This window comes from Vipera ursinii, assembly GCF_947247035.1.
Source record: "Vipera ursinii genome assembly, chromosome: 1".
Classification (NCBI taxonomy): Eukaryota; Metazoa; Chordata; class Lepidosauria; order Squamata; family Viperidae; genus Vipera; species Vipera ursinii.
In genome coordinates this window covers 143,795,882-143,808,392 of record NC_139512.1, presented here as the reverse complement: position 1 = coordinate 143,808,392, position 12,511 = coordinate 143,795,882, and the positions used below count along the sequence as shown (strand labels likewise).

General features: G+C 42.4%; 1 protein-coding gene across 2 annotated transcripts in view; it reads right to left on the bottom strand.

The window, feature by feature from the left end:
- Positions 1-10,374, bottom strand: part of EPC2 (enhancer of polycomb homolog 2) — a 51,181-nt gene extending 40,807 nt beyond the window's left edge. For both annotated transcript variants that reach the window (XM_083350449.1, XM_083350450.1), the window contains exon 1: positions 9,992-10,374. In XM_083350449.1, the coding sequence (XP_083206575.1) occupies positions 9,992-10,144 (153 nt within the window). In that variant the 5' untranslated portion in view covers positions 10,145-10,374. The remainder of the gene's footprint in view (positions 1-9,991) is intronic.
- Between the last annotated feature and the right edge of the window lie 2,137 nt (positions 10,375-12,511).

The window sequence follows — 12,511 nt, the reverse complement described above, 5'->3', positions numbered from 1 at the left end:
ATCCTAATAATATCAAATTGCAATCTTGCAATTGTATTGTATTACAATTTTCAGCTGTCCTTATTTTTAACAGACAAATCTTTAATCATCTGCAAATTATTGTATAGGAATAGGTTCCACCATATTCAGTGAACTTCTGTGAAAATATGCACATACTTTTGACTAATTACTTTAAGATTAACAGTATTATTTTCTATAGAAATTGTATATGGAATGCTTCTATGTCGAGTATTGGCTTTTTCCTGTGTTTCAAAATTGAAAATGAAAATCTTTTAACCCAATCCACTGAAATAACTGAATTAAATCATTGGAACTACATTTCCAGTGGAATGTTGACTTAGGTTACATTAAGATGCACCAAAATTTTCCATAATATACCATTCATGTAAAAGAAGTAACCTCTGAGATAATATAGACAGATTGGCAGATGCCATATACTAGCAAAATTGTATATTGTAAATGTTGCAGATAGTCAAAGTAATGGCTTACTCACATAATGCTTTATTGGAAATTACATGCTGCAATCTAAGCCAGATCAAATGTAACTTTTTTATTATGTCTAGGTTCATATAACACATAGTGCCTGCAACATCCACCTTTCTTGATGCTGTTTTCTGAATCAGGAACATATTGTATAGCAGACATGTCAAACACAAGGCCCGGGGGCTGGATCCGGCCCGCGAAGTGGTTTCATGTGGCCCGCGAAGCCATCCTGGAAACAGTGAGGGAATGGCCCCCACTGCCTTGGCCCTGGCCCAGAGACCCTCCTTCTGCCAGAGACCCTCAGATCTGTCCCACTCCTGTCCAGGCCCCCATAGGCACCCTTGATGCATAGGTCATATGCACTCTAGCCACGCCCACCCAGTAGGCCATGCCCACCCTGGCCATACCCACCCGGCCCCTTGAGGGCAACTGCAATGCTGATGTGGCCCTCAATGAAATTGAGTTTGACACCCCTGTTGTATAGGCTAAGCTGGTATAGCTCAAGTGTGATTGGCTGGATTAAGGTTCAGTATATTGTACAAACATTAATTTTATGGGATACTTTTAGTTTAACCCATTTAATTTAGCTAAAACAGAAACTAAAATTTAAATTCAAAGTGTATACTCCTTTTTGCTGGCTTAGCTAATTCTTTCAGATATCTTTAATCTTAAAACTAGTGTTTAATATGGAGCTCCAATTCCAGTTAAGATTAGCTGTAGTACACACATAACACATTATTCTGGGTAAAACAAACAATGGAAGAAAGGGGACAACTGAATATTTTATGATGGCTCCCTGAATGCTTTTAAGAGATACTGAAATTAGAAAAGCTTTATTTCTACATGTGCCTGGGGCCATAATCCATTTTGGACAGCTAGGAAGTAATTAAGGATGGAATAATGACAGCCGTGGATCTTCAGCTCTTCTATCAGGTGAGTTCTCAACTGAAAGGAACTCATGATTGGGATCTGGCTGACTGGCTATATAGGGGTACAGCAATTTATCTGAAACTCTACAATAATTATTTTCCTATATTATATGACATATAATCACCTCTATATTTTAAGAGCCCAATAAATGAATGTATACAAAACACATTTGCTAAGTTAATAAATCAACTTGTCTAACCTTCTAATTCAGGGGTGTCAAACTGCCAGCCTGCGGGCCGGACGCGTCATCCGGAAGCCGCTCCCACCCCATTGCCGGCAATGGCAAAACCGTCCCAATACGTTGCGCAACATCACGTGATGTCGCAAGTTTCACATGTCTGTTCTAATTGTATCAATATAAGCAGAGACACTAATATTTTCCTCCCAAAACTCTTATAATATCAAATTATTGGGCTAGTCAAGAGCAGAATTTTAGAGTTTTCTGTTTATCTTAAATTGCAAGCAATACTACAAATTTACTATTCCATTTTATATTTTTATAATGTATTTATTTACGACATTCATCCTTACTAACTTATATTATCCCAGTAATTTTGCTCATAATATCCCTTTGAAATAAATAGAAACAGAAATATAAAAAACTGATGGCAGAAAAAGACCCTGTGATCCATCAAGTCTATCGTTAGGGTTTTTTAAAAAATGTATTTATTATTTTATTATTTTATTTCATTTTTATATTTTTATTTTTTGTTATTTTTTGTTGGATGATAGATGTGTGTTTATCCCAAATATGTTTAAACCCAATTACTGATGAATGTCCCACTACCACCATTGGAAGTTGGTTCCAATCTTCTAATACCTTCTGTGAAGTAATACTTTCTAACATTACTTTTGAACTTCTCCTGTAGTTTGAGGTTATGCCCCCATGTTTTTTAATTTTTGCTCAACACTGAAAATACAGCCTTCTAGAACCTTATTCACACCCTTAATATATTTAAGGGTTTCATTTAGGAGACGTGGTGGCGCAGTGGTTAGAATGCAGTATTGCAGGCTAAAACTTTCAACTGCCAGGAGTTTGATCCTGATGGGGCTTAAGATTGACTCTGCCTTCCATCCTTCCTAGGTCAATAAAATGAGGATCCAGATTGTTGGGGGCAATAGGCTGATTCTGTAAACTGCTTAAAAGAGGGCTCTAAAGCACTATGAAGTGGTATATAAGTCTAAGTGCTACTGCCTTTTCCATTCTGTCTTTCGAACTGTACATATTCAATGAATTTATATTCAATGGATGAATTTATAATGCAATGGGAAACTGAATTTGATTTAAGAATTACACTTTATTGACTAAATTTACATATATTAAATCACAATGTGCTGAATAACTACAATTGGTGCATTCATATAGTTCTTGATTTATGACCACAACTGAAACCAACATTTTGGTTGTGAGGCACCACTGACTGGTCACAATTTTATGACTGTTTTTATTATGGTAGTAAAGCAAGTCACCATGGTCATTAAGTGAATCATGTGGTTAAGCAACTCACATTCCATCAAATTATAGTTTTTGCCAGAAATGAGCAAAAAAATATATATTGCAAATTACAGTTATGTGACAGTGGGATGCTGCAATTGGTTGTAAATGTGAGTTGGTTGCCAAATGCCGGCAATGAGATCATGTGAGTGAAGGGGGGGAGGTCATAACTTTGAGGATAGGTCATAAGTAACTTTTTAAATGTCTGTTGTAACTTGAAACAGTTGTTAAATGACCAGTCATAAATTGAGGACTACCTATATAACTTTCTAAACAAGTAATCTTTGGTTACAAAATGTGTGACTATTGATTTTCACCAATAAAGTAGATTACCAAAATAATATATGGCAACTACTGAACATATTAAATCCAACTACTTTTCCACCCTCATCGCGTCCGCAGATAATCGCCCGGCTGCCTTGTTCAGGGTGACTCGCTCCCTATTAAACCAAGAGGTGAGGGAGGAACCCTTGCAGGGTCGAGCCGAGGAATTTGGTCAATATCTGCTGGATAAAATCGCTCGGATTCGAACTGGTCTGGACTCCAACTGGGCTGAGATGGAAGAACAAGACATGGACAGTCTTGTCGACGTCATCTGGGAAGAATTTGATCCTGTAACTCCTAAGGAAGTGGACAGGATTATGAGAAGGTTGAGCTCCTCCACATGCTTACTGGACCCGTGCCCTTCCTGGCTGGCCTATACAGCTCGAGAGGCGACACGAGGCTGGTTCCTAGCGGTCATCTCTGCTTCTCTGAGTGAGGGTCACTTCCCCACCGCCTTGAAGGAGGCGGTGGTGAGACCTCTCCTCAAGAAGCCCACCTTGGACCCATCCTCTTTGAATAACTTTCGTCCAGTCTCCAATCTTCGCTTCCTTGCGAAGGTTGTTGAGAGCGTGGTGGCGCACCAACTTCCTCAGATCCTGGATGAAGCGGTTTATCTAGACCCGTACCAATCGGGTTTCAGGCCGGGCTACAGCACGGAGACGGCATTGGTCGCTCTGATGAATGATCTCTGGAGAGCCCGGGACAGGGGCCATTCCTCTGTCCTAGTCTTATTAGACCTCTCGGCGGCTTTCGATACCATCGACCATGGTATCTTGCTGCGACGCCTCAGGGGACTGGGAGTGGGAGGCACGGTTCTACGTTGGTTCTCCTCCTTTCTCCAGGGGCGCTCGCAGTCGGTGCTGACAGGGGGACAGAGGTCGACCCCGAGGCCTCTCGCTTGCGGAGTCCCTCAGGGGTCGGTCCTCTCGCCTCTCCTGTTCAACATCTACATGAAACCGCTGGGTGAGATCATTCGCAGTTTTGGAGTAGGGTACCATCAGTATGCTGATGACACCCAGCTTTTTATCTCAACTCCTAACAATATCAGTGATGCCCTAGACGTGATGTCCCGCTGCCTGAAAGCGGTCCGGGAATGGATGGGGAGAAACAGGCTTCAACTGAACCCGGACAAGACTGAATGGCTGTACGTACCGGCAAGCCAGGAGAGTCAGAACGTCCCACTGCTTAACATTGGGGACAAGTTACTTCCCCCGGCTGATAGGGCCCGCAACCTGGGTGTCCTCCTAGACTCGCAGCTCTCCCTGGAAGACCACATTGGAGCTGTGACCAAGGGGGCCTTCTCCCGGGTTCGACTAGTTCGCCAACTACGGCCTTATCTAGACCTGGATTCCTTACGTACAGTCACCCATGCCCTTGTGACATCTCGCCTAGACTATTGTAACGCTCTCTACATGGGGCTGCCCTTGAGATCCACTCGGAAGCTTCAACTGGTGCAAAGTGCGGCGGCACGGACACTCTTGGGAGCCTCCCGATACTCCCATATCACACCTCTCCTCCGTGCGCTGCACTGGCTTCCGGTTGCCTTCCGTGTGAAGTTCAAGGTGCTAACAATGACATTCAAAGCCCTACATGGCATGGGTCCGGACTACCTACGGGAGCACCTTCTGCCGATGTCAGCACCCCACCGTCCTGTGCGCTCCCACAGAGAGGGCCTCCTCAGGGTGCCACCGCTCAAGGAATGTCGGCTGGTGGCCCCCAGGGGGAGGGCATTCTCAGTGGGTGCGCCAGCCCTCTGGAACACCTTACCTACCGAAATCCGGATGGCCCCTGACCTCCGTACCTTCCGTCGCGACTTAAAAACTTTTTTGTTCCAGCAGGCTGGCCTGGCATGATAGCGTTAATTGGGGTCCCAGTTTGTGTGCATTAGTGTTTCTTATTATTTTATTGTTCGGTCTGTATACCTTCCCTTCCTCTGTACACCGCCCCGAGTCCCTCGGGAGAAGGGCGGTTTATAAAAACTAATAAATAAATAAATAAATAAATAAATATTAATAGGAATGTATGTACTTTTAAAATGTTTGACAAAATGAGTTGGCAACCTACCGTCTTTTGATAAAAGCTACAATAATCTCATTTAACAGTGGTAATTGGGATCAAAAATTCCATCACTAAGTGACAGTTGTAAAATGTGATATATTACTGCATAGACTTACGGCAACAGTTGCAGCAATCCCTCCTGTCATTCTTAGATGAAAACCATATGACTGCAGCATTTTGCAGACACATGATCACCATTTGGAAGCTCCAGCCAGCTTCCACATTGACTTTACTTGTTTGAAAGCAGGCAGAGACCACAAATGGTGATCATGTGACTGAGGAACACTGTGGTCACTGTAAATATGAGCCAGTTGTCAAGTGTCCAAATTGGAATTTAGTGACCATGGGTATGCTGTGATGGTCACAACTACAAGAAACAGTTGTATGTCCCCTTGTTCAGTAGTCATAATTTCAAATAACTGCTGAACCCATCTTTACAGTCAGGTTATTCAATAAAATAGCACATTATATTAATACATCTGAAAAAACCTTCCCCTGTCTAAATATAGCCAGCTATAGAATTCATTTATAACAAACAACGTGAAAGTTTATTTAACAAAAATCTTAAACCAGAACCTTAAAATATTATAGAAGAAAACAAAAAAGTGATTGTAGTAGTTTGGGGTTATGTAGATTTTATTTAAATTTAATTGGGATTACAACCCATAGCTGGGGCTAGTATTTAGCTAATAAATCAAAATCAGTGGATTTGCAAAAAAAAAATTGTTTACCTTACTGTCTAGCAAGGGAAAAAAAATACAAATAAGTTTTTTAAAGGATGTGAAGCTTTTCATTAGAAAAGGCTGCACTTTTTAAGTTTTATTCATATAAAAACTAACAATACCTATAATTTTGTTATTTAGAGTAACACATCAAATTTGCCAACATACAGTTTCTATATTGGGGAAGGTCCGTGTTAAATTTTGGGCAGATAATTGAGTGATACTTGTACAAAGGAATTAATTATTTAAAAAATGAGTATGACCCTCCTAAAAGCAATGAAGCTCTGGAAATGTCAGAGTCAAATTATTGTTTGATTTTTGTTTTCCATCAAATCAGTCCATCAATAAACTAGATCATCTAACTAACAGCAGCTCACAAAATACTGTTATGTTTATACAAGTACTCACAGTGAGACCGAACAACAAAGTGGAATGAGTCATAAAACTAAGGATCTTCAATTTGCAAGATGCTATGGGCAATTAACCAAACTACTGTAATAGATCAAGGTCACTCTGAATTGAAAGCAGTTGTTGGTCACTGAATCCAGTATTCCCCTCCTTTCCATTATAGCTTTTTTTTTTAAAAAAAAGTTCTCCTTCTGAAACACATCTAGACTCTATAAATCAGATCTGGTTTTCTGATTTTGTGAAGGTTTACAAGCAGAAAACAGGGAGAATCAAATCTATTCATCCTGACTAAATAAAATCTTCTAATTTATGAGCCTTCGTTAAATTCAATGCCACATTCCCAGTTACTTCATAATAATCCTGTTTCATATTCTCCATGTCAGGCCTATGAGTATACAATACGTAAGATACACCATGTATTTTTCTCAAAAAACAGACAAAACAAGTCAATGAGAACATAATAGAATTAATAATAATAATAATAATAATAATAATAGAATGCCTCCTTAAGTAACACCAGCTGCCTGCAATTAGTGCAGGTTCGCATCCCACCAGGCTCAAGGTTGACTCAGCCTTCCATCCTTCCGAGGTAGGTAAAATGAGGACCCAGATTGTTGGGGGCAATTAAGCTGACTTTGTAATAATGCTGCTTGGGGGGGCCAAAAGCCCTAATAAGCAGGCATATACACAGAATGAAGGCTACTGCTAAGCTTGTAAGCCGCCCTGAGTCTTCGGAGAAGGGCGGGATATAAATGGAATTAAAATAAAAAAAATAAAAATAAATAAGTATAGATTTTCTTTAAAAAAAATCCCTTCATTTGCTGCTATCATACTGTTACCTGGATTAACCTGCAAACCAGAAATGAAGTCTGCCAAAAGACACCAGTTTGTCTTGCATATGATTTTCATTGATGGAGAGCTATTTACAGATGATCAGGTGCATTTTAAGAATCACCCTGCTGAAGCAGCTACCACTCATGCAATCATACATTTGGTTCCCCACAAGAATCACTTGGACACCCTTGGAAACTCCAGAAGTAGGACATGAAAGCTGTAATAACTGAGCAGTTATTTCCTACAAACTGGTACTGAGAGGCAGATCGCTTTGATAGCAGAAGGAATATATAAGCCATTTTCACTAAAACATAAGGTTTGATTTTCCCAAAATCTATTTGTACAACCCCCCACTAAAATCTTTAGCCTAGCAAAGTAGACTTTTTCTCTGGTAATTTGCCATCTGATCCTGTTGAGTTTTTTTTCCCTGACAACTACTTGCAGTAGAATAGGCAGAATAGTCGACAGAACTCAGTAGTCACGTCTGGAGAAACTTTCAATGAGAATAAACATGATTTAGTATTTACTTACTTTATATAATCTGCTTAATAAGTTCATAGAGTATTTAAAACAAAAATATGCTAAAATACCTCAGAATAAATGCCACATACTTTGGGTACTTCAAAATAAACGCCACACACTTTGGGAATACTTCTTAGTAAATATATTTAGATCTTACTATAATTTTCCAAATTCTCTTCCTATGACTTGGAAGTACTTTCCAGTAAAATTGATGGATTGTAGTGGAAATGTCCTTGTATGCATTTATTAGTTTGTATGCATTTCAAAATAGCAGAAAATGTTAGCATACATTATGGCAATTTTATTTAAATTGATTTATTAAAATTACATCCATAGATCACATTTTATATCTAGTTTAAGATACCTTTAACACAAATTTAAACTAGCTATTTAGACAATTCCACTTTTTGCAGGTTAATAATTTTACATTTGAATGTTATTTTGTTTTCAACTAATCTGTACAGTGAAAAACAAAATCAACAAAAAGTGTAAATATTATAGTTTGCTTTACAAACATACTTCTAACAAAAAGCTAGTAATGAATTAGCAACATGAAAGCTCCACTGTAAAATTCATAATAAAAAAAGAGAACACAGGTTAGGATATAACTACAAGCTACCAATCAAGGACTACAAAGCTGTATATTTTAAAAGGCTAATGAGAAAGCCAATCACAAAGAAGTGCAGCCTTTGTTGATGTTGACAACCCCAACCTCTGAAAATCCAATCAAATACAATGTGGGCTGGCAATAAGGCGGAGATATCTTTTCATTGAAGAAATTCCTAAGGACATTTACTATGAATTCTGTATGCAAACATAGCCATGTTATAAGCAATTCGTGCATAGTAAGCAAAAAAAATAAAATGACAGAATATATAAAGTCCAATTTTTAGGGCAAAGAACGCACTGTTTACCTAAGCAAGAGTACAGACAACAACTATTTTCTTTAGAGATATTTAAATACAAACGTTGCACAACAGTCCATGGAAAAATTACACATACAGCTTTAAACTTAAATTCATAATAGGATAAAATGTGACAGAGATTAGTACCATGTATTTGCAGCAAATTAGACTTAGTAACTACAATTATCTTTAAGGAAAGATATTTCCAAGGCTTAAAGGAAAATATTCATTTCCATTTGTTAGTGACATCAGACAAGCTAGTCCCCTGCTAACTGATCTCAAGTTATAATTCTATGGACGCATATTGGCCTTTAAAGTATTTCTCACTGAAATTTACAGGTCTATGCAAAATTAATCATAGCTAAATTTACCCCCCTACTGTAAGCATGCATAAAGATTTCCGGGTGCCTAAGCAAAGAATTGCATTAGAACGAGTGAAAATAAAACACCCCAGCCATGTTAGTTAACAGACCTAAGATTATATAGAAATTCAAGATGTTTACTTTGCATAGCCTGACCTATACATTAGCTAAAGCAACTGACAGCTTAAGCCCATTTCCCTAAAGCATGGCTCGGAAAGCGTAAGATGTCAAGACTAAAAAAAAATTTTTTTTAAAGCGCTTAAGCCCCAAGACAAAAGGGCACAGGGCTATTTCATTAAAATGTAACGGGCTCAAGACTTTGCTCCCTTTCCCCAAAGGTACGATTGCCACTTTTTACGCAGTCGGAGAGCTACCCCCACTGGCTGCTAAAGGAGCCGCCAGCTTCAAAGCGAACCGGGGGAAAAAAAAAAAAGGGCAAAGTCTGTCTTATGAAGAATTGATGCCTTGAAACGAGGACGCTCCTTCAATGGACAATTAGGAGCTCAAGCAGCCCTCCAGTCCCAAGTCGCAGAGGCACGGCTCAAAATCGAAAACCGACCGCGGCGCAAAGACAAGCTTCCTGTAACAGCTCACAAGACAAGTTCCGGCAATAGCGGCCGGCGCGCACCCTCTTGCATTCAGGGACGCCTTTTGCGCTTCCCTCCAGTTACGCCAACGTAAGGCCTCCCCCTCTTTCCCCCCCCCCTCCCGCTAATCAAAACACTTCGCGAGTCCTGGGCAAGCAAGAAGATGGCGGAGCAAGGCCCCGCTTACGGCGACGGAGGAGAGTTTACGCTGCGCTCTTTACGTAGGCCCCATCGGGAACGTGGGCCGCTGCGGCGGGAAGCGTGCGTAGCGGCGCTTAGTGAATGCCGATGGCCTATTTCCCGTGAGGGGAGGGGGACGTCTGATAAACAATGGTGGGCCCCCCCTGCGCGGCTCCCTTACCGATTCCTCTTCCTTTTCCATGCCCGTGGGCATCTGCGGCACGGCACGGTTGATGGAGACGCAGTCATTGAGATCGGGCATGTCCTTGCCGCGGTAGATAGGCAGCGGTTTGGCGGCGTCTAGCGCCCGGGCTCGGAAGGAGAGTTTGCTCATTGTCTCCCCCTCACAACAACACCCCGGGGCCGGGCTGGGGGAGGTGGGGGGGGCGAGGGGGACCCTCACTACGGCCTCACCGCCGCCTCCCAGCCGCTCCCGACCCCGGCCCGACACACCATGGAGAGCCCCGCCGCCCCGGAACAGCTCCCTCGAAGAGCCGCCCGCAGCCCTAGATCCGCGCCGGGGTCGCTCGATCCGCTCCCTGCGCCATGGCAAACATGGCGGACATTAACCAAAGCGGCCAGCGATCCCGGCAACCAACGCGAGAGCGGGGAACGTGAGGGGGGGGAAGAAGAGGAGGGAGGGAGGGAGGGAGAGCGAGCAGGCAGGCAGGCGGACGGGAGGGGGACGGTGGAGCGAGCCGGAGGGAGGGAGGGAGAGAGAGAGAGAGAGAGAGAAGAGGAAGGAGCCGAGGCGGCTGCGTGCGCACTCCCAGCCGGCAACCAGCGGCGAGCCAGACCTCTGCTTCTCTCGGGCGCCCCCCCTTGCCCCCCCCTCCCGGCTCGGCTGCTGAGGCGAAAACGTCGCCCGGTCGGTCCTGCGCGTAACCTGCAGGGCTCGTTCAGACGCGCCTCCCTTGAGCTCCTCCGAGGGGAAGAGGCCGTCTCCCCTCGCCAGCTAGCCTTGCCCCCTCCCGCCCTGAAGGTCTTTGCACAAATACTGCACACCTGGTCCTGAGGATGATGTTGGAGCAGGCTACGCCCACCTCACCAACTCTCTCTCTCTCACACCCCGCTTCTCTCTCTCTCTCTCTCTCTCTCTCTCTCTCTCTCTCTCTCTCTCTCATATATAGAAGTATATATCGGAGGTGGTGACCCTTTGAGAGCTGTATGCATCGAAATTTCATTTTGATGTATGCCGATTGGTGTACGTTCAAAGTGACAATAAAGTTATCATTATCATTATATACACCCCGCTTCAGGTAGCGGTCGGTCAGAGTTTGGGCTCGTGCAAATCGGAGATGGACTTGTGGCTGAGTAAAGCTGAAAATGGACGCGGCGTCTCCACTTTGAAGGACAGGAGTTCCTCCTGATTGGCAGTAGCTCTGTAAAAAGGAGGTTTTCGGAAGGAACAAGTTTCCCCTGTCCTAGGTACTAGGTAGTTATCCCTCTTTTTGCTGCAGGGTATTGCTGAACTAGCCAAGCCCTCAATTCTAAATTTGCTAGCTATAATTCTTCAGTCGACCTGGAAATTTGTACAAATTTAGAGGGCAGTGGCAATGGGGATATATACAGATGGTCCTCGACTTACCACCACAGTGGAGTCCAGCATTTCTGTTGCTAAATGAGACATTGGTTAAGTGAATTTTGTCCCATTTTACGACCTTTCTTGCCACAGCTGTTAAGTGAATCACTGTAGTTGTTAAGTTGCTGGCAAAAGTTGTTAACAATCTGGCTTCCCCATTGACTTGCTTGTCAGAAGGTCACAAAGGAGGATCACGTGATTTTGGGACACTGCAAGCGTCATAAATATGAACCAGTTGCCAAGCGTCTGAATTTTGATCACTGCCATGATCGTAAATGTAAAAAAATGGTCATAAGTCACTATTTTCAGTGCCGTTGTAACTTTGAATGGTCACTAAACAAATTTGTAAGTCAAGGGCTACCTGTAATGTGATTCTAGGATCTATAGTGTGAACTTAGCCACTTATAGATAAAGATTTGGATACATAAATTATAGACAAGCTCAGAGAGCACCAAGGACTCTGCTATAGATTATTCAGTAAAATATCAGGTAACAAAATATTGGACGCCACAATGTATGTGCCCCAAGTGCATGTTGATAAAAAGGATACTGCAGGTGACAGTACCTGACTAAACATGTCTGAAGCTAAGCCAGATCAGACTTGGTTGGCACTTGGATGCAGACCATCCAGTAAACACTAAAATCATAGGCTTGATTCTGAACATGGAAAACCTCATAAGGCAGGAGACTTGGGTACTATTGCCAAGAAAACAGCAAGACTGCATACATGTTAATAAAAGACTCATCAGGAATCACTCTGAACTCTGAAGTGTCTTTAAGAGAAGGAGCAACGATCAGTAAATAAGCAAAGGGGTTGAGCAAACTATCTCTTCCAGATGTGAAGAAGACTCCAGCTTTCAAAGTGTGGGGGATGTGAGAGAATAAAAGGGAGTAGAAAGTTGGTATGAGGTGGAGATAGCAGACAAGGAGATACTTAAAATATTAGAGCCCAACAAACAATAGAAAGTGCTTTTTCACACACTACATGGAATTGGCTGCAAAAGATATGAGCGATGCCACCAGCATAGAAGGCTTTAGAACAGGGGTGTCAAACTCAATTTCATTGAGGGCCGAATCAGCATTGCGGTTTCCCTCAGGGGGCCGAGTGGTTATGGCCAG